The sequence below is a fragment of the Hypanus sabinus genome, chromosome 8, assembly GCF_030144855.1.
Source record: "Hypanus sabinus isolate sHypSab1 chromosome 8, sHypSab1.hap1, whole genome shotgun sequence".
NCBI classification, from domain to species: Eukaryota; Metazoa; Chordata; class Chondrichthyes; order Myliobatiformes; family Dasyatidae; genus Hypanus; species Hypanus sabinus.
In genome coordinates this window covers 138,801,151-138,823,529 of record NC_082713.1, presented here as the reverse complement: position 1 = coordinate 138,823,529, position 22,379 = coordinate 138,801,151, and the positions used below count along the sequence as shown (strand labels likewise).

Sequence of the window (22,379 nt, the reverse complement as noted above, 5' to 3'; positions counted from 1 at the left end):
GCTGGCCACAGCCGACCACAGGCTGGACGTGAACTGGGCGCCACTGTCGGATGTAATGTGGACCGGTACCCCGAAACGTGCTACCCAGGTTGCAATCAGGGCGCAGGAATCGGCAGATGTGTTGGTGAGCTGGACCGCCTCTGGCTACCTCGTGAACCGGTCTACCATAGTTAGGAGGTACTGCGCTCCTCGGGACACTGGTAGGGAGCCCATGATATCCATATGAATGTGGTCGAACCTCCGGTGGGTGGGTTCGAACTGTTGCAGTGGGGCTTTAGTGTGCCGCTGCACCTTGGCTATTTGGCACTGCGCGCACGTTCTGGCCCATTCACTGACCTGCTTGCGAAGTCCGTGCCACATGAACTTGCTGGAGACCAGCTGGATGGTTGTCTTGATAGATGGGTGCGGCAAACTGTATGGAGTCGAAAACTTGCCGCCTCCAGGCTGCCGGGACGATGGAGCGAGGTTGACCGGTAGCCACATTGCACAGGAGGGTCCTCTCACCCGGGCCTATGAGAAAGTCTTGCAGCTGCAAACCCGAGACTGCGGTCCTGCAGCTGGGCATCATGTCCTCTGCCTGCTGCGCCTCCGCCAGTGCTGCATAGTCCACCCTCAGGGACAGGGCCTGGACAGCTGATCTAGAGAGTGCGTCTGCCACGACGTTGTCCTTTCCCGAGACATGCTGGATGTCCGTCATGTACTTGGAAATGTAGGACAGATGTCACTGCTGGCGAGCCGACCAGGGATCGGACACCTTCGTGAATGCGAAGGTCAATGGTTTGTGGTCCATGAACGCGGTGAAAGGCCTGCCTTCTAAGAAGTACCTGAAATGCTGGATTGCCAGATACAGTGCCAACAGCTCCCAGTCGAAAGCACTGTACTTGAGTTCCGTGGTCGTAGGTGCTTGCTGAGGAACGCCAGGGATTGCCAGCGCCCCTCGATAAGCTGCTCCAGCACCCCACCGACTGCTGTGTCGGATGTGTCCACCGTGAGGGCGGTCAGAACGTCTTTTCTGGGGTGCACCAGCATCGCGGCATCTACCAAGGCTTCCTTGGCTTTAATGAAAGCGGCCATGGCCTCCTCATCCCAAGTAATGTCCTTGCCTTTACCCGACATCAGGGTGTACAAAGGGCGCATGATACGGGCTGCTGAGGGGAGGAAATGGTGGTAGAAGTTCACCATATCAATGAACTCCTGCAGGCCTTTGACCGTGTTGGGCCGGGCAAAGTGGCGGATCGCATCTACCTTGGCGGGCAGAGATGTTGCCCCATCTTTGGTAATCCTGTGGCCCAGGAAGTCAATAGTATCGAGACCAAACTGGCATTTGGCCGGGTTGATCGTGAGGCTGAAATCACTCAAGTGGGAGTAGAGCTGGCGGAGGTGGGACAGATGCTCCTGGCGACTACTGCTGGCTATAAGGATGTTGTCCAAATAGAGGAACGCAAAGTCCAGGTCGCGTCCCATCGCATCCATTAGCCGCTGGAACGTCTGTGCAGCATTCTTCAGGCAGAACGGCATTCGGAGGAACTCCAACAGGCCGAACGGGGTGATGAGTGCTGTTTTGGGGATGCCTTCAGGGTGCACTGGGATTTGATGTTATCCCCGGACGAGGTCTACTTTGGAAAATATTCTTGCCCCGTGCAGGTTTGCTGCAAAGTCCTGTATGTGCAGCACGGGGTAGCGTTCTGGAGTTGTAGCCTCGTTCAGTCTGCGGTAGTTGCCGCGTGGTCTCCAACCCCCGGCTGATTTGGGCACCAAGTGCAGCGGGGAGGCCCATGGGCTGTCGGACCTCCGTATGATCCCCAATTCCTCCATCCTCTTGAACTCCTCCTTCACCAGACGGAGCTTTTCCGGGGGGAGCCTTCGTGTGCGGGCGTGCAGGGGTGATCCCTGGGTCGGAATGTGGTGCTGTACCCAGTGTCTGGGCATGGCTGCCGTGAGCTGCGGTGCCAGAATCGATGGAAAGACCGCCAGGATTCTGGTGAATTCGTTGTCCGACAGCGTGATGGAGTCCAGGTGTGGGGCCGGCAACTTGGTTTCACCCAGGGAGAACGTCTAGAAAGTCTCGGCATGTACCAGTCTTTTCCCTTGCAAGTCGACCAGCAGGCTATGAGCTCACAAGAAGTCTGCCCCCAGGAGTGGTTGGGCCACAGCAGCCAGTGTGAAGTCCCACGTGAACCGGCTGGTGCCAAACTGCAGCTGCACTATGCGGGTGCCATAGGTCCATATCGTGCTGCCATTTGCGGCTCTCAGGGTGGGTCCTGGCTTCCTGTTGCAGGTGTCGTACCCCGTCGAGAGCAAGACGCTGATTTCCACTCCGGTGTCGACCAAGAAGAGGCGTCCTGACTGTTTGTCCCAGATGTAGAGGCTGGCCTGGTGGCCAGCCACCATAGTCATTAGCGGCTGCAGGCCCTGGCCCTTGCAGGACGGGTAACAACGGCGGGCTTCTGTGCCCCACCACTGGTGGTAGAAACACCACTGTTCACTGTCCTGCCTCTGTGCTGTGTGTGTCCCCCTGCTGGGCTTGGTCTAGTCTGCTGTTGGGTGCATGGCCTGGTAATCTGACAGACGGATGCCACGCTCTCCCTCTTGGCTTTTCACAGCACGTCTGCCTGGGCCGCCACCTTCTGAGGGTCGCTGAAATCTGTGTCGGCCAGCAGCAGATGTATGTCCTCAGGCAGTTGCTCTAGGAACGCTTACTCGAACATGAGGTAGAGCTTGTGTCCGCGTCAGCCAGGGCCAGCATCTCGTTCATCAGTGCTGATGGCAGTCTGTCTCCCAAACAGTCCAGGTGAAGCAGGTAGGCACACCGCTCACACTGTGAGAGGCCAAAGGTCCCAATGAGCAGCGCTTTGAATGCTTCATATTTGCCTTCTTCCAGGGGCAACTGTATGAAATCCGCAACCTGGGCGGCCGTCTCCTGGTCAAGGGTGCTCACCACGTGGTAGTAACACGTGGAATCAGAGGATATCTGCCAAATCTGGAACTGGGCTTCTGCTTGGCTAAACCACATGCGTGGTCGCAGCATCAGAAAGTCGGCAGTTTTAGCGAAGCTGCGTGAATAGATGAAGAGTCCGTCATCTTTGGTCCAAATCCCATAAGGACCGTTGGGGTCACCAATGTAGCGATGTACTACATACAGAGCTACGGTCAACACGCAGTCAGTAAGTCGTTTCGAGACTAGTTTATTCAAACTTCACAGCGCTGGCATTTAATCCCTTGCGCCCGCCCTCTCCAGGCGGAAATGACGTCAGAGGTGCATTACCAAAGTCTCCCCCTGCGCGCTGGCTATTTGTGAGCTGGTTCGCCTGCGCAGAAAGTGGGTCGCCACAGTATCTCAATTGGTCACAGTAGAAATAAACCTGCATCTGGAAGGTCCAACTGCTGGTGAGTCACTACCCTGATAAAAACTACACCATGAAGACAAAAGAACACTCCAAGCAACTCCTCAAAGAGGTTCCCGCAAAGAAAATTTCCAAGTCACTGAATATCCCTTGGAGTACAGTTATGTCAATCATCAAGAAATGGAAAGGATATGGCACAGTTGTAAATCTGCCTAGAGCAGGGGGTGCAAACTTTTTAATAGGCACCGTATATGTAATACTATACAAAAGCTGCAACCAAAATGATTTTGAAAAATAATTGAATTAAAGCAGGATTAGGTAAAGTAAAAATACCAATCACAATTTAGAGTCAATTACTCATGTATAGTTCAAATTATTTCAACTCTTTAAAAAAATTAAAGATGATCAAAATAATTTGAGCCTATTATTCTTGAAAATATTATAGTATTATGCACAAGTCTAAAGGTATATATATCCCAAGACTTTTGTACAGTACTGTAGTAATTTAATGTATTGCACTGTACTGTTGCTACAAAAAAAAGACTTCATGACACGTGAGTGATAAGGCAGATTCCGATACAGATCTCTATCGTGGACTGAGAGTGGAAAAGGGGGAGGGAGAAGGGAATCATAGTTGGGGAAAGGGGAAAGGAGCAGGAAGCACCAGAGATACATTCTGTAATGATCAATAAAACAATTCTTCAGAATCAAATAACTTTACCCCTTATCTCTGGACTGAGTGCATCTGCATCCACGTCCCTGGCACTCCTTCTCTGCCAACTGTCCCACACTCCTCCCCTGACACTCCAGTTCAGTTATTTACAATTTGCTTCATTGAGCATTTTCTCACCTTGGCCTTAGAAGCCTGACATTTAATCCAAGTTTCTTAAAATCAAAAGGTGATTTTAGATAACAGCTAGTAGAAAAGGAACTGCTCATTAATGAACCTCAGCTGATCCCTGATCAAAGGCAAAGGAGGTTGCAGAGCATTAAGCCCTGTCGAAGCTGTGGTGCGTTCTTTATATTTTAAATGGCTGGCATTTAGAGATGTTTGAAAAAACTGGTGATTAATATTAAAGTTATATTTATATTCAATGAACTGATATTTCCTAAACATTAAAATACATCGTTTAATTTAGTGGTGTTGGTTAAGAGCTGAATATGCAACATCTCAAGAGACTATATTTTATATTACTTTACTAAATAAATTGTAAAAATCCAAAAATACCACATTTCCCACCAGGTTTTCAAACTCGTTCTCCACTCCACATTGACAAATACAGTACTGTGCAAAAGTCTTTGACTATATATAAAAAATAAAATGTGGAATCAATGATACTTAGAAACAAAATTAATCATCTACAAAAGTGCACTGCTCAGGAAACAAAGTAACACAATATTGTATTATTCTTACATCTGATACAATTTTCACAGATAGGAATAACATAAGTTTTCAAATTTTAAAATTAATAATCAAAGTAACTTTGTTTGTCACGTGTACATTGAAATACAGTGAAATCTGTCACTTGCAGAAAAAAAATCAATTCAGCGAGGATTGTGCACTTGCAGTGCCAACATAACATGCCCACAACTTGCTAACCCTAACCATACCTCTTCAGAATGTGGGAAAACTGGAGCACCTGGAGAAAACACACATGGTCATGGGGAGAACGTACAAACACCGTACAGTGGCGAGAATTGAAACCAGATCTGTGTTGCTGACACTGTCATAACATTACAGTTACATGACACTATCATGTTGTACTTTGGATAAATTATGGCATCTGTTTATTCTTTGGATATTAACAAATGACAATATTAACAAACCGAACTGCAGCTTTCAGCTTAATACAAATCCTGAGAATATTTTTTTTTTAAATGGAAGAGCAGCTGGAATGGACTTTTTAAATATAGAAACATAGAAAACCTACAGCACAATACAGGCCCATTCAGCCCACGATGCTATGCCGAACATGTGCTTACTTTAGAAATTACCTAGGGTTACCCATAGCCCTCTGTTTTTCTAAGCTCCATGTACAGTGGCATGCAAAAGTTTGGGCACCCTGGTCAACATTTCCATTATTGTCAGTAGTTGAGTGAGTAGAAGATGAACTGATCTCCAACAGCCACAAAGTTAAAGAGGAAACATTTCTTTCAACGTTTTAAGCAAGATTAGTGTATTATTTTTGTTTTGTACAATTTTAGAGTGAAAAAAAAAGGAGCACCAAACAAAAGTTTGGGCACCCCAAGAGATTTAAGCTCTCAGATCATTTTTAACAAGGTCTCAGACCTTAATTAGCTTGTTAAGGCTATGGCTTGTTCACAGTCATCACTAGGAAAGGCCAGGTGATGCAAATTTCAAAGCTTTGTAAATACCCTAACCTCTCAAACCTTGTCCCAAAAATCAGCAGCCACGGGCTCCTCTAAGCAGTTGCCTTGCACTCTGAAAAGAAAAATAAATGATGTCCATAAAGCAGAAGGCTATAAGAAGATAGCAGAACGTTTTCAAGTAGCTGTATCCTTAGTTCGTAATGCAAATAAGAAATGGCAGTTAACAGGAACGGTGGAGGTCAAGTTGAGGTCTGGAAGACAAAAAATCTTTCCGAGAGAACTGCTCGTAGGGTTGCTATAAAGGCAAATCAAAACTCCCATTTGACTGCAAAAGACTTTCAGGAAGATTTAGCAGACTCTAGAGAGGTGTTGCACTGTTCTGCTGTGCAGCGACACCTGCACAAATATGATCTTCATGGAAGAGTCATCAGAAGGAAACCTTTCCTGTGTCCTCACCACAAAATTCAGTGTCAGAAGATGGCAAAGGAAAATCTAAACAAGACTGATGCTTTTTGCAAATAAGTCCTGTGGACTGATGAAGTTAAAATAGAACTTTTTGGCCACAATGAGCAAAGGTACGTTTGGAGAAAAAAAAGGGTGCAGAATTTCATGAAAAGAACACCTCTCCAACTGTTAAGCACAGGGGTGGATCGATCATGCTTTGGGCTTGTGTTGCAGCCAGTGGCACGGGGAACATTTCACTGGTAGAGGGAAGAATGAATTCAATTAAATACCAGCAAGTTCTGGAAGCAAACATCACACCATCTGTAAAAAAGCTGAAGATGAAAAGAAGATGGTTTCTACAACAGGATAATGATCCTAAATATACCTCAAAATCCACAATGGACTACATCAAGAGGCGCAAGCTGAAGGTTTTGCCATGGCCCTCACAGTCCCCCAACCTAAACATCATTGAAAATCTGTGGGCAGACCTCAAAAGAGCAGAAGCTGCAGAAGATCCTGAACATAGCTCAGCACATCACACAAACCAATCTTCCATCCTTGGACTCACATTACACCAGACGCTGTCGGAGCAGTGCTGCCTGGATAATCAAGGACACGACACACCCAGCCAACACACTTTTTGCCCCTCTTCCCTTTGGGAGAAGGTTCAGGAGCTTGAAGATTCGTACGGCCAGATTTGGGAACAGCTTTCTTCCAACTGTGATAAGACTGCTGAACGGATCCTGACCCAGATCTGGGCTATACCTTACAAATATCTGGACCTGACTTGCACTACCTTACTTTCCCTTTTCTATTTTCTAATTATGAATTATAATTTAAATTTTTATTATATTTACTTTGATTTGTACTTCAGGGAGCATGAAGCACAGAATCAAATATCGCTGTGATAATTGTATGCTCTAGTATCAATTGTTTGGTGACAATAAAGTAAAAGAATCTTACAGAACTAGAAGCCTTTTGCAAGGAAGAATGGGTGAAGATTCCCCAAACAAGAATTGAAAGACTCTTAGCTGGCTACAGAAAGCGTTTACAAGCTGTGATACTTGCCAAAGGGGGTGTTGCTAAGTACTGACCATGCATGGTGCCCAAATTTTTGCTTTGGGCCCTTTTCCTTTTTTATTTTGAAACTGTAAAAGATGGAAATAAAGCAGTAATCTTGCTTAAAATATTAAAGAAATGTGTCATCTTTAACTTTATGCCTCTTGGAAATCGGGTCATCTTTTACTCGCTTAGCTATTCAGTAACAGAAGTTTTGACCAGGGTGCCCAAACTTTTGCATGCCACTGTACCTATCCAGGAGTCTCTTAAGAGACCCTATCGTATCCGTCTCCACCACCATCGCTGGCAGCCCAGTCTACGTGCTCACCACTCTCTGCGTAAAAGTTGGTTTTATTCACATTACATGCATAATCTTCTGCCCATACAACCCACTTCTGTTATACACCCCCCACATCAAAGTACACTATACATGAACACCACTCTTCACCCCTTACCTCACCATAACAATATACCATTTAGGCTGGGGTATGCTTCTCTGAAGACCCTCCAATCTCTTTGCAAGTTGTGTTCATATCTCGCTGAATTATGGAAATTACTACTCAACAATAATTAGTACATAGGTCTCCTTGAACTTAGATTACATTACTCATAGTATAGTCATGTATGAATACTTGAATTTTACAAGCAAATGTACTATTCCACTTGGGCTACAACATCCCAAAATAAGTTTGGAAAATGTTTGTGGAACTGACACAGTAGCTGAAAAAAGATCTGTTGCAGCACTGAAGAGTTGAATAGTAAAATGTAATTATTTAATATTTTTAGCATTTAAAACATTCTACTGCACAACAATGCAATAACACAATGTATTTCAACCATTAAATACTCAGTTTTCAGCAGATTATGCTTCAGCGATAAAAAATGGAAATTGTAACTTTCTCACAGTTGCTTGCCCTAAACCAAATTCAATAAATATGGAGCTGGCAATTAACTTAAAAGACTTGGGCTCATTTTATTAACTACCATTGACATTTAACATTACACAGTATTACAAAGAACTGCTATTTCTTTCTTAATCTCCATTCCATACCCTGAAAAATTGTACTTTATATTAGATATATAATAAAATGTTTGTGCACACACCTCTTCCGATTCTTCTTCCTGGTCCCAATTCCGATCAGTTAGCTCTTTGTCTGCAGTTCTCTTTGCCATTGTTATTACTGAAAAAAACAGACAAGTTTATTCTTGTTATAACTGGATGAAACACCTCAAACTAAAAAGACAAATAGTATGAAACTACAAAAGGTTAAAAAAAAACAATATTTGGTTTGACAATTATTCCTTCAAGGTCAACTTTGTTTTCAATATAATAGAAAGTTGAACGATTAATTTATAAGGTAGAGGCAAGGGGAACAGAGATAAAAGAATGAAAAATAGTGCAATAGTATGCAAGGGAAGACAGAATGAGTAAAATGGACACTGCGTCTACAAACAGGAGAGGAGAGACTGGATAAGTATGTAATAAATAGGGCAAACTGTGGCGACCCACTTCCTCGCGCATTCAAACCGGCTACCAAATAGCCAGCGCGCCGGCATAAAGGCCAGTCCCAAAAGGGCGCCAGGTCTGCTTCACCAACAAAGGGAAAAGCCCGCGTGGGACAGGACTGTGAATATGTGCCCCCTATAGCATCCGCGCCCCGGGAGACCGCGAAGTTCGAATAAAATCTTTTTTAACTGCAGTTTACTGACTCCGTGTCGTTATTTCAGCGCTGTGTGTAGCACACCGCTAAAATTGGTGACCCCGACGGCCCAAACGATATTTGGACTGGAGATGAACGATGCCGCATCTGTTCATGCGGTTTCATTGAAACTGCCAAGCTTCTGGACGCTGCGACCTCACCTATGGTTCCAGCAAGCAGGAGCCCAATTCCACGTTCGGCAGATAACCTCAGAGGACACACGTTACTACGACGTGGTGAGCTCCCTTGACCAGGAAACAGCGGCCCAGGTTGCAGAGTTCATACAGTCTCCCCCAGCAGACAGCAGATACACAGAACTCAAAGCCCTGCTCATAAGGACTTTCGGACTCTCACAGCGTGAGCGGACTGCCCATTTACTGCACCTGAATGGTTTTGGGGACAGGCCTTCATCGGCTTTAATGAATGAGATGTTGTCTCTGGCCGGAGGACACAAGCCCTGCCTCATGTTTGAGCAGGCATTCCTGGAGCAGCTGCCTGAGGACATACGCCTGCTGCTGTCCGACGCGGATTTCAGAGACCCCCGGAAGGTGGCAGCCCGGGCGGACTTGCTGTGGAACGCCAAGAAGGAGAGTGGGGCGTCCGTCGCACAGATCTCCAGGCCACACTCCCAGCAGCAAACCAGACCTGGCCTGGCCACAGAGCCCGCTAACCCCAGAGGCAGGGGTGAGGAGACCAACGAACAATGGTGCTTCTACCACCAGCAGTGGGGCGCGGAAGCCCGCCGCTGTCGCCCGCCCTGCAAGTTCCAGGAAACACCAGGGCCAGCCGCCGCTGATGGCTACGGCGGCTGGCCATCGGGATAGCCCCCTGTATGTGTGGGACAAGAGGTCGGGACGCCATTTTTTGGTCGACACTGGTGCCGAGATCAGCGTCTTACCTCCGACGAGTTACGACACTCACAACAGGGCACCGGGTCCCACCCTGAGGGCCGTGAACGGCAGCACAGTGAGGACCTACGGCACCCGTACGGTGCAGCTACAGTTTGGCTCCAGCCGGTTCACGTGGGAATTCACACTGGCCGGCGTAGCCCAACCGCTTCTGGGTGCGGATTTTTTGTGGTCTCACAGCCTGCTGGTCGACCTGCCGAGGCAGAGACTGGTCCACACCGAGACCTTTCAGACATTCTCCCTGGGTGCAACCCAGCTGCCAGCCCCTCACCTCGACTCCATCACGCTGTCTGACAATGACTTCACCAGGGTCCTGGTGGATTTCCCATCGGTTCTGGCACCGCAGTTCACGGCAGCCATGCCCTGACACGGCGTATAGCACCACATCCTGACCCAGGGACCACCCCTCCATGCCCATGCTCGAAGGCTTCCCCCGGACAAGCTCCGACTGGCGAAGGAGGAGTTCAAGAGGATGGAGGAATTGGGGATCATACGATGGTCCGACAGCCCATAGACCTCCCCCCTGCACAAGGTGCCCAAAGCGACAGGGGGCTGGAGACCATGCGGTGACTACAGCAGGCTGAACGAGGCAACAACACTGGACCGCTACCCTGTGCCGCACATTCAGGACTTTGCAGCAAACCTGCACGGCGCAGATGTTCTCCAAGGTAGACCTCATCTGAGGATAGCATCAAATCCCAATGCACCTGGACGACATCCCCAAAATGGCACTCATCACCCCGTTCGGCCTTTTCGAGTTCCTCCGCATGCCATTCGGCCTGAAGAATGCCGCACAGACGTTCCAGCGGTTAATGGATGTGGTGGGACGCGACCTGGACTTCGCTTTGATCTATTTGGACGACATCCTCATAGCCAGCAGCAGTCGTCAGGAGCATCTGTCCCACCTCCGTCAACTCTACGCCCAACTTGTGTGAATACAGTCTAACAATCAACCCAGTCAAATGCCAGTTCGGGCTCGACACCATCGATTTCCTGGGCCACAGGATTACTAAACACAGGGCAACCCCTCTGCCCTCTAAGGAAGACGCAGTCCACCATTTTCCACGACCCACCACAATGAAAGGCCTTCAGGAATTCGTGGGTATGGTAAGTTTCTACCACCGCTTCCTCCCTTCAGCTGCCCGAATCATGCGCCCTCTGTTCACCCTGATGTCGGGTCCGGGCAAGGACATTACCTGGAACAAGGAGTCTGCCGCCGCTTTCATTACAACGAAACAAGCCTTGGCAAACGCCGCGATGCCAGTGCACCCCAGAATGGACGTCCCTACCGCCCTCACAGTGGACGCATCTAACACAGCAATCGGTGGGGTACTGGAGCAACTCATCACGGGTCACTGGCAACCCCTGGCGTTTTTCAGCAAACACCTGCGACCACCCGAGCTCAAATAGTGCTTTCGACCGGGAACTGTTGGCGCCATACCTGGCAATCCGGCATTTCAGGTACTTCTTAGAAGGTAGGCCCTTCACCGCGTGCACGGACCACAAGCTGCTTACCTTTACGTTCATGAAGGTGTCCGATCCCTGGTCGTCCCGCCAGCAGCGCCATCTGTCCTACATCTCTGAATACACGACGGATATCCGGCACGTCTCAGGTAAGGACAATGTCGTGGCGAACGCGCTCTCTCGCCCTAACATTCATGCCCTTTCCCAAGGGCTAGACTTCGAGGCACTGGCAGAGGCGCAGCAGGCAGATGAGGGGATCCATAGTTACAGAACCACAGTCTCTGGTTTGCAGCTCCAGGACCTCCCCGTAGGCCCAGGTGAGAGGACTCTACTCTGTGACGTCACCACAGGCCAACCCCGTCCCGTTGTCCCAGCAAATTGGCGGCAACGCGTTTTCGACTCCATTCATAACTTAGCGCACCCTTCCATCAGGACAATCCTCCGGATGGTCTCCAGCAGGTTCATTTGGCACGGACTCCGCAAGCAGGTCAGTGAATGGGCCAAAACGTGCATGCACTGCCAGACGGCCAAGGTGCAGCGGCACACCAAAGCTCTGCCGCAGCAGTCACACCCCACCCACTGGCGTTTCGACCACATCCATGTGGATATCGTGGGCCCCCTGCCAGTGTCACACGGAGCACGGCACCTCCTCACTGTCGTAGACCGGTTCACCAGCTGGCCAGAGGCGATCCCACTCACCGACACCACCTCCGAATCTTGCGCCCGGGCATTGATCACCACCTGAGTGTCCCGCTTTGGTGTACCGGCCCACATTACCTCCAACAGAGGTGCCCAGTTCACCTCTAGCCTGTGGTCAGCTATGGCCAGCCTTTTGGGGACACAGCTGCACCACACAACTGCCTACCACCCACAGTTGAACGGCCTGGTGGAGTGTTTCCCCCGTCACCTGAAGTCGGCTCTCATGGCCCGCCTGCGAGGAGCTAACTGGGTGGACGAGCTTCCCTGGGTCCTACTCGGCATCCGCACGGCGCCCAAAGATGATCTGCACACCTCGTCAGCCGAGTTGGTGTACGGCGCATCCCTGGTCGTCCCCGGGGAGTTCATACCAGCCCCAAGGGGGCACGGGGAAGAACCCGCAGCAGTCCTGGCAGACTACGCGAGAGGCTCGGCAACCTGGCCCCCATACCCACTTCGCAGCATGGGCAGAACCCGAACTGCGTACCCAAAGACCTGCAGAACTGTAAGTTTGTGTTTTTACGAAGGGGCGGGCATCGGCCACCGCTGCAACGACCCTACGAGGGGCCATTTATGGTGATCAGGAACAACGGGTCCACGTTTGTGCTGGAAGTTGGGGGGAGAGAGGAGGTTTTCACTGTGGACCGACTCAAACCGGCCCATGTGGACGTGGCACAACCGGTCGAGTTCCCGGCACCAAGGCGCAGAGGCCGACCTCCCAAACAGGGTCCAGCCCAGACTGTGGACATTGGGGGGTGTATCGCCAGTTCTGGGGGGGGGGGGGTTATGTGGCGACCCACTTCCTAGCGCACTCCAACCAGCTCACAAATAGCCAGCGCGCCAGCATAAAGGCCAGTCCCAAAAGGGTGCCAGGTCTGCTTCACCAATAAAGGGAAAAGCCTGCACGGGACTGTGAATACGTGCCCCCTACAGCATCCGCGCCCAGGGAGGGCAGGATCAGGGAGGCTTTAAAGCGAGGCCACTAAGTTCGAATAATATCTTTTTTAACTGCAGTTTACCGACTCCTTGTCAATATTTCAGCGCTGCATGTAGCACACCGCTACAAAACCATATTAAACTTTCAACGTGACAAATGTGTGTAACTAGACTTGAATCACCATTAAGATACGATAGTCTAATTCAGGGGTAACAAATTCCCACCCAAGAAAACTAATTCAAATTAAAGTTTAATTGCATTCAACCATACATATATACAGCCAAATGAAACAGTGTTCCTCTGGAGCCAAGGTGCAAAACACAGCACATACAGTCACAAAAAAATTATCTGAATATCAAGTGCATGTGATCTTGTAAAAGAGCCACATTTTTACAAGAACAAGTACGCAGCAGTTCCCCAACTTGTGCTTCAGCCCCAGATGAAAGCAATCTAGCTCAGCTTCTCGGGCTAAGATGGCGACGCGATGCAGCAGCGTGCAGCAGCCACTTTGGAATGAATATCTGTAATCTGTCAAGTAGGATGCTGTGTACAATCCTGATTTGATGGAGATGGGACAGGTGAAGCACGGAGGAACATCTGGTGAAACTTTTGAAATGCCTGTTTTCGCTGCCGCTGCTGCAGTGCAATTGGAAAATCTCTGGCAGGAAGCCCCCAAATCCTTGGCTTTGCCTGTTGCTTGGCAGCCGGGGTCGAAGCGCGTGGCAGAGATGGTGCTCGGTGTCGGAGGCTCGAAGTTTTCAGACGGACTCAGAGTTGGCTATGGTCGGGTGCTTCCAGGGGGCTGTATCGGCAAGGTTGCAGCGCTGGAGGTTCATGGCAGGAAGGGTTTTCAGGGTATTGTCTGCACTGTTGCAACTAAATGTTAACTATAACTATGCGGTTTTGTGTAGGTTTTTGGTTTGTTGGGTGGTAATGTTGGTCTCTTGACTTGGTGTGTCTGGGTAGTCTTGTTTTGTCTGGTGGGTTTGGAGTTCTTTTCCAGGGAACATGCTAAGATGGTAGCGCGATATTGATATGCAGCCTCTCCGGACTCTGGATTGGGGATTACCAAACGTTATGTGGTTTTTCTTGTGTGGTCTGTTTTTCAACATAATTGTATAAGGGCTAAGAGTGTTGTAAAAAAAAAGCCTGAAGGCTTTGTGTGTCAATGTGAAGAGCATTCGTAACAAGGTGGATGAATTGAATGTGCAGATAGTTATTAATGAATATGATATAGTTGGGATCACAGAGATATAGCTCCAGGGTGACCAAGGATGGGAGCTCAACATCCAGCGATATTCAATATTCAGGAGGGATAGACAGGAAAGAAAATGAGGTGGGGTAGCATTGCCGGTTAGAGAGTAGATTAACACAATAGAAAGGAAGGACATTAGCCTGGAGGATGTGGAATTGATATGGGTAGAGCTGCATAACACTAAGGGGCAGAAAACGCTGGTGGGAGTTGTGTACAGGCCGCCTAACAGCAGTAGTGAGGTTGGGGATGGCATTAAACAGGAAATTAGAAACGCGTGCAATAAAGGAATAGTAGTTATAATGGGTGACTTCAATCTACATATAGATTGGGTGAACCAAATTGGTAAGGGTGCTGAGGAAGAGGATTTCTTGGAATGCATGCGGGATGGTTTTCTGAACCAACATGTTGAGGAACCAACTGGGAGCAGGCCATTCTAGATTGGGTATTGAGCAATGAGGAAGGGTTAGTTAGCAATCTTGTCGTGCAAGGCCCCTTGGGTAAGAGTGACCATAATATGGTGGAATTCTTCATTATGATGGAGAGTGACATAGTTAATTCAGAAACAAAGGTTCTGAACTTAAAGAAGGGTGACTTTGAAGGTATGAGATGTGAATTAGCTAAGATAGACTGGCAAATGACACTTAAAGGGTTGACGGTGGATATGCAATGGCAAGCATTTAAAGATCGCATGGATGAACTACAATTGTTCATCCCAGTTTGGCAAAAGAATAAACCAGGGAAGGTAGTGCACCCGTGGCTGACAAGGGAAATTAGGGATAGTATCAAGTCCAAAGAAAAAACATATAAATTAGCAAAAAAAAAGTGGCACACCTGAGGACTGGGAGAAATTCAGAGACCAGCAGAGGAGGACAAAGGGCTTAATTAGGAAAGGGAAAAAAGATTATGAGAGAAAGCTGGCAGGGAACATAAAACCTGACTGTAAAAGCTTTTATAGATACGTGAAAAGAAAAAGATTGGTCAAGACAAATGTAGGTCCTTTACAGTCAAAAACAGGTGAATTGATCATAGGGAACAAAGACATGGCAGACCAATTGAATAACTACTTTGGTTCTGTCTTCTCTAAGGAGGACATAAATAATCTTCCGGAAATAGTAAGGGACCGAGGGTCTAGTGAGATGGAGGAACTGAGGGATATACATGTTAGTAGGGAAGTGGTGTTAGGTAAATTGAAGGGATTAAAGGCAGATAAATCCCCAGGGCCAGATGGCCTGCATCCCAGAGTGCTTAAGGAAGTAGCCCAAGAAATAGTGCATGCATTAGTGATAATTTTTCAAAACTCCTTAGTTTCTGGATTCGTTCCTGAGGATTGGAGGGTGGCTAATGTAACCCCACTTTTTAAAAAAGGAGGGAGAGAGAATCCGGGGAATTATAGACAGTTAGTCTGACATTGATGGTGGGGAAAATGCTAGAGTCGGTTATCAAAGATGTGATAACAGCACATTTGGAAAGAGATGAAATCATCAGACAAAGTCAGCATGGATTTGTGATAGGAAAATCATGTCTGACGAATCTTACGGAATTTTTTTGAAAATGTAACTAGTAGAGTGGATAGGGGAGAGCCAGTGGATGTGGTATATTTAGATTTTCAAAAGGCTTTTGACAAGGTCCCACACAGGAGATTAATGTGCAAACTTAAAGCACACGGTATTGGGGGTATGGTATTGATGAGGATAGAGAATTGGTTGGCAGACAGGAAGCAAAGAGTGGGAGTAAACGGGACCTTTTCAGAATGGCAGGCAGTGACTAGTGGGATACCGCAAGGCTCAGTGCTGGGACCCCAGTTGTTTACAATATATATTAATGATTTAGACGAGGGAATTAAATGTAGCATCTCCAAGTTTGCAGATGACACGAAGCTGGGCGGCGGTGTTAGCTGTGAGGAGGATGCTAAAAGGATGCAGGGTGACTTGGATAGGTTAAGTGAGTGGGCAAATTCATGGCAGATGCAATTTAATGTGGATAAATGTGAGGTTATCCACTTTGGTTGCAAGAACAGGAAAACAGATTATTATCTTAACGGTGGCCGATTAGGAAAAGGGGAGCTGCAACGAGACCTGGGTGTCATTGTACAGCAGTCACTGAAGGTGGGCATGTAGGTACAGCAGGTGGAGAAAAAGGCAAATGGTATTTTGGCATTCATAGCAAAAGGATTTGAGTACAGGAGCAGGGAGGTTCTACTACAGTTGTACAAGGCCTTGGTGAGACCACAGCTGGAGTATTGTGTGCAGTTTTGGTCCCCTAATCTGAGGAAAGACATTCTTGCCATAGAGGGAGTACAGAGAAGGTTCACCAGATTGATTCCTGGGATGGCAGGACTTTCATATGAAGAAAGACTGGATCATCTAGCCTTATACTCACTGGAATTTAGAAGTTTGAGGGGGGATCTTATTGAAATGTATAAAATTCTAAATGGATTGGACAGGCTTGATGCAGGAAGATTGTTTCCAATGTTGGGGAAGTCCAGAACGAGGGGTCACAGTTTAAGGATAAAGGGGAAGCCTTTTAGGACCGAGATGAGGAAAAACTTCTTCACACAGAGAGTGGTGAATCTGTAGAATTCTCTGCCACAGGAAACAGTTGAGGCTGGTTCATTGGCTATATTTAAGAGGAAGTTAGATATGGCCCTTGTGGCTAAAGGGGTCGGGGGTATGGAGAGAAAGCAGGTACAGGGTTCTGAGTTGGATGATCAGTCATGATCATACTGAATGGCAGTGCAGGCTCGAAGGGCCGAATGGCCTACTCCTGCACCTATTTTCTATGTTTCTATGTTTCGTCGTGTGCTTTTTTTGTGATATCATTCCGGAGAACATTGTCTTATTTTTTTAAACTGCACTGCATTTGAGGTTTCTAAATGACAATAAACTGAAACTGAACACTAGAGAGCAACACTGACCCAGAAGGGCTGGCCTGCAGGGACCAGCTCCCGATCAAGCCTGATTTCAGCATGCCTGCAGCACCTCTGTTCTCTCCTACACTTGGTGTACACTTGCTCCCTCCCCTCAGTGGCAGTAAAAGGACATTCAGTGGCATGAGGGGATGGTCCAAGCAACAGTTGAGGCCACGCAGCTCTCCCATCATCGGTCTCGCCAACAAAACAGATTTAGAGTATTTTATATTACCAATGTCCAACAAGGTCTTGCAATAACTTTGAAGACTAAAATATGTGACAAAATTTTTAGTAACAAGATCAATTTTGAGTTGCAGATGGTTGAGGGTAAAGCAGTGGCCAAGAACCTACCGTGTTTCATGTTAAGGGATCTCTTAACTTGTCTCAGCAGACAAATAAGACAGTTTCACAGAAAACCTGAAAAACAGCATCATTAAAAATAGGCCAAATGCAACAGGTTTGTCTCTACTGCCAATAATTACTTGCTTAATGTAGATAAAAAGTGTTAAAGGATTTTAAATTATTTCAAAATATTAAGCATATCAATAATTAAATACATAAAGATTTAAAAAAAACTAAGTTACCCTTTCCCCCAAATTCTCAAATGTAAATGCGAAATTGAATTAAGTCGGGTTTCTGGCCCTATGTTAGATCTCACTGTCACAGGAAAAGAGACCGACATTCCAGCACTATGTTGGCAATGGACTATGTCAAGTTAAGTAACAAGGCGACTGTCTTATTTTGCAGAGTCGGAATGCTTTTTGCAGACTTAAGAAAAGGCAGTCAGAAATCGACGCCTACTTGAGGAAGAGGCCAAAGTTAGAGGAGAACCTACAGCCTGGTCCCTCCTCTAAGATGTAACCAACACCCACTTCCCTCTGCTGCTGTTGTGATTTGATATACAACTTAGACCTACTTGTGTGTTTGTTACTCCACAAATTACTGTATATACATAAAATATCTCATGTCTGGTTTTTATTTTTTTAAATCAGGCACATGTCCATTTACAGTGTTACAATAGCACTCCACCTCTAAGGAACACGTCCTCAGCGTTAAGCGGGGTCTGAGAATACTGTATTTCATCCCTTAACATGGATATCCTGCTGGTAAACTTCACACACTCACTGCTGCAGTCAGAGGTTTTACCTACTTCAAAAGGGCTTCAATCATCCCAGTGCCTAAGTGGAGGAAGGTGAGCTGCCTCAATGACTATTGCCCAGTCTACTGTGATGAAGTGCTTTTAGAGGTTGGTCATGGCTAGAATTGCCTCCTTCCCAAGCAAGGACCTGGACTCGCTGCTATTTGCCTACCACAACAGGTCTACAGCAGATGCAATCTTACTGGATCTACTTGGCCTTGCACATTTGGACAACAGTAATACTACATCAGCCAGCTGCTTACTGATCAGCATTCAACACCACCATTCCCTCAGCACTGATCATCAAGCTTCAAAACCTGGGTGTTTGTACCTCCCTCTATAACTGGATTCTTGACTTCCTCACCGAGAGATCACTCAGTGTGGATCAGTAATATCATCTCCTCACTAACAATCAACACAAGTGCACCTCAAGAATTTGACCTTAGCCCACTGCTCTAATCTCTTTACACTCAATTGTGAGCTGTGCCTAACAACAACATTTATAATTTTGCCAATGACACCGTTTTTGGCAAAATTTCATGAGGTGCACAGGAGCAAGATTGATCAGCTGGTTGACTGGTGTCATGACAATAACCCTACATTCAATGTGGTTTAGACTGAGGAAGTGATTATGGATTTAAGAAAGGGAAAGTTGGGAGAGCACACAATGGCCCTCATTGAGAGGTCAATAGTAGAAAGGACAAGCAGCTTCAAGCTCGAGGATCTCAGAGGGCCCAATGTATTGATGCACTTATGGAGAAGGCACGAAGCATTTATACTTCATTGGAAGTTTGAGGAGACTCAGCATGTCACCAAAGACTTACAAATTTTTGCAGATGCACTAGTGAGATCTTTCTGACTGGCTGCATCACAGTGCAATACAGAGGATAGAAAAAGGCTTCAAAGAATTGCAGTCTCAGCCAGCTCTATCATGCGCACAGTGGCTTCAGTATGAAGGACCTCACTATCCAGGACATACAGCAAGAACGCAGCATCTAGTTCTAAGGACCCTCTCCATCCCAAACATGCCCCCTTCTCATTAGCACCATCAAGGAAGAGGCATAGGAGCTTGAAGATCCACACTCAATGTTTTAGGAAAGTTTCCCATGAACACTACATTGCTATGCCTTGTTTGCGCTTTTTATTTTATTTTTTTATATTGTAACTTATGATAAATATGTCTTGCATTGTACTGCTGCCACAAAAAAATCATGACATATCTGTGATAATAAATCTGATTCTGATTACAATGCAATCCATGACCATTCATATCTTAGTGAATTAATTTATTCCATTTGACTCCACAGCATTCAAACGTCACAATTTCAAATATCTTAATTTTAAATCCATGAACAAATAATTTAGATTATACAATAAATATAAAAAATGCTTGCAATGGAAAGTTTATAACACAGATTACCTTCAAGGTAATAATAGTAATAATTAGATAACAAAATCGATATTAATGAGAAATTTTAAAAATACTTGATCAGATCGATACTGAAGGTCTAACTAGTTAATGATATCACAAAAGTACAAGCAGTGACCTTCACCACATCCGCATTCACTTATGAGGAAATCAACGTCACCCACACTAAACGTGGCACAAATACAATCAATTGTACAGGACTCATCCGACTAACTCCACGTGTTCCGAATCAAATAATTACATTGTTCCAGTAGGGGTCGCTGGGCAGAAATAAGGATTGAAAACTATACCATTTTAAAAGATTATTTTAAAAGATTTTTTTAAAAAAACCTTAGCTACTCGTTAAGATCTACATGTATGTCTGAGATCAGAAATCAACCCTTCAATCTCCATGTAACCCAATTTATCTAAAAGGTCTTGTAAACTGTGAAAAACGATGCACTAAAAAAACAGCTTGGTTTACTATCACCGGCATGTCTTGAAATGTGTTAACTTTACGGCAGCTGCACAATGAAATACAAAATAAATACGGCGAAAAACGGAATTAAATACATATTCTATTAAATAGTTGAGTTAAAATTAGTGCAAAAAATGTATATGATGAAACATTGTTTTACTAATCGTTTTCATTATTCCTAACCTGGTTAGATGTCTTCAGGAAGAATGTTACTTCCTCCACAAATTGAAGAAATCTTAACTTTTATCCAGAAACTTGTAAATTAACCTTTTTTCAGCAGTGACCAATTCCTTTCATTGCGGCAAATCTAGGCACGTTTTACCCAGGCCAGGGCAACTTCCATGTGGGCAAAGCTGAAGATATGCTACGTCGACAGATCGACAGGCTAACTGACCAATCAGACCGCGGGCCAAAGCCGGCGCCAGCCACAATAAGCGGGGACCGTAACCATCAAGCTGGACAGCTTCACACTCATATAAAATGAACACGAATGTCCAATTAACGGAGTAGCTACCGTTCTGTGGCTCCGTCAGCTTTACAAACAACCGAGATGGCAGTAAGCGCTGTTAGGTGAAAGAGGTGGAAGTCATCCCGGGTCAGGGTCAGGATCAGGGCCGAGGCCTACATGTATGTCGGGGAAAGGCCGTTTACCATTTTACTTTGAACACTCCTCCCTGAGTCATCCGGGTGGGTCTATGAAAGCGGGCGATTATGCAGTGCAGACCGCTCGGAGACATTCAGCCGGCAGCACTGCATGCCCACAGCTTTTGTGCTGAAGCGGCGCAAGCGACGGTTATTATTTAAATTGCGTGCGAGGCAGGACTACGGAAACCTTGGCTCACCTGCGATAGGTGATTCTATGTTGTCGATAAGCCAGACTCCCTGCCTGGGTAAGGCCCTCCACAAGTAATAATCTTGATGCTCGCCCTATCCTGTGTTAGTACTGTAATCGGATGCTCGGCACTCTTTTCCCTGAAACCCTCTCCCGGCTGCTCAGCAATGAGGGGACGCCGCCATTTCGTCCTGAAGAGGCGGGCCCCGCGCATGCTCGCCGAGCGGAGCTTCTATAATTAGGTGTGTAGTCCCAGCGCTGCCAATGCAGCACTGTTGTCAATTGAACCCCGTTACAGCCAAATTGCAAGTAATATTTGAGAGTATGCTAATTTATCAGATTATCATTTTGAAACGACATCGAAATGGAACACGTATTAGATACAGATGGTATTAGGTATTAAACCAGCTGTAAAACCTTCAGCCCCTTTCCCAGAAAAGTCATTAATATCAATCTAATTTTCTTAAGAGATTTTGATGTAACATTCTGAGGAATGGAGCATTTATATAAGACACAAGACATTCTTATTACATTTAATAATGATTGTGTGATTTAATAACCTTGTGTGCAACATGTTGCCCAATTGCATTATACCTAATATGCCAAAAATCAAGTAAAGCTTTTTTTTTGTCAACATAATTTCTGTTCCACAGAGCTGCATACTTAATAGAACATAGTATCCTGGAAAAGATTCGTTTTCCTCTGTCTCAAAATATGCCATTTATGGTGTCCATGCTAATCCCATCCAACAGCCAAAGAAACAAGGTCAGTTGTCATGGAATATTTCTAATCCAACTTCCAATAACCGCATCCAACCAGTATACAAGTACACCAGTGTCTTATTTATGCTGAATGATTGCGCACCCACGCTTGCAAATCTCAGCGTCTAACATTTCTGGTTCTCTTTTTTTGTTGCAATGCCAATAATTTGGTGGCAATTAGTTCCTTTAGGAATTAGCACACCCATACTGCATGCCCCAGTCAGTGATAGTTATAGAACTCAGTCAACCTGAGCGGGCATTCCAAGGCCAGGTGACTCCCAGAACATCAAAGTAGTCTTCCCATTTTCCACACCGACATGCTTTGTAGCCTTTTTGAACTTCGCATCTTGTGATCCCAAAGATCCCACTTGTAGTGCTGCTGTGAAAATGTGGACCATTGATCATAGGAATATCTTTCTGCTTGAATGTTTTGCACCTTAGGAATCAGGCCCTGAGCAAAAATGCTTCATGTACTTCCCACTACCCAGAATGAGCAAAGAAGTGGCAGATGGAATACAGTGCATGGTCATGCACTTTGATGGAAGGAATAAAGGCATAGACTATTTTCTAACTGGGGAAAAAAATCAAAAATTAGACGTGCCAAAGGATTTGGGAGTCCTTGTGCAGTATTCCCTAAAGATTAACTTGCAGATTGAAATGGTGGTAAGGAAGGCAAATGTAATATTAGCATTCATTTCTAAAATATAAGAGCAAGG

General features: G+C 46.2%; 1 protein-coding gene across 6 annotated transcripts in view; it reads right to left on the bottom strand.

The window, feature by feature from the left end:
• Positions 1 to 21,131, bottom strand: part of nup50 (nucleoporin 50) — a 77,151-nt gene extending 56,020 nt beyond the window's left edge. For 2 of the 6 annotated variants that reach the window (XM_059977983.1, XM_059977987.1), the window contains exons 1-3: positions 20,913 to 21,131; positions 17,398 to 17,463; positions 8,283 to 8,359 (exon numbers count right to left, since the gene is read on the bottom strand). In XM_059977983.1, coding sequence (XP_059833966.1) covers positions 8,283 to 8,359; positions 17,398 to 17,407 — 87 coding nt within the window. In that variant the 5' untranslated portion in view covers positions 17,408 to 17,463; positions 20,913 to 21,131. Of the gene's footprint in view, positions 1 to 8,282; positions 8,360 to 17,397; positions 17,464 to 20,253; positions 20,802 to 20,912 lie in introns of those variants that run through there. The other 4 variants (XM_059977985.1, XM_059977988.1, XM_059977984.1 and 1 more) reach the window with 3 other exon arrangements.
• Between the last annotated feature and the right edge of the window lie 1,248 nt (positions 21,132 to 22,379).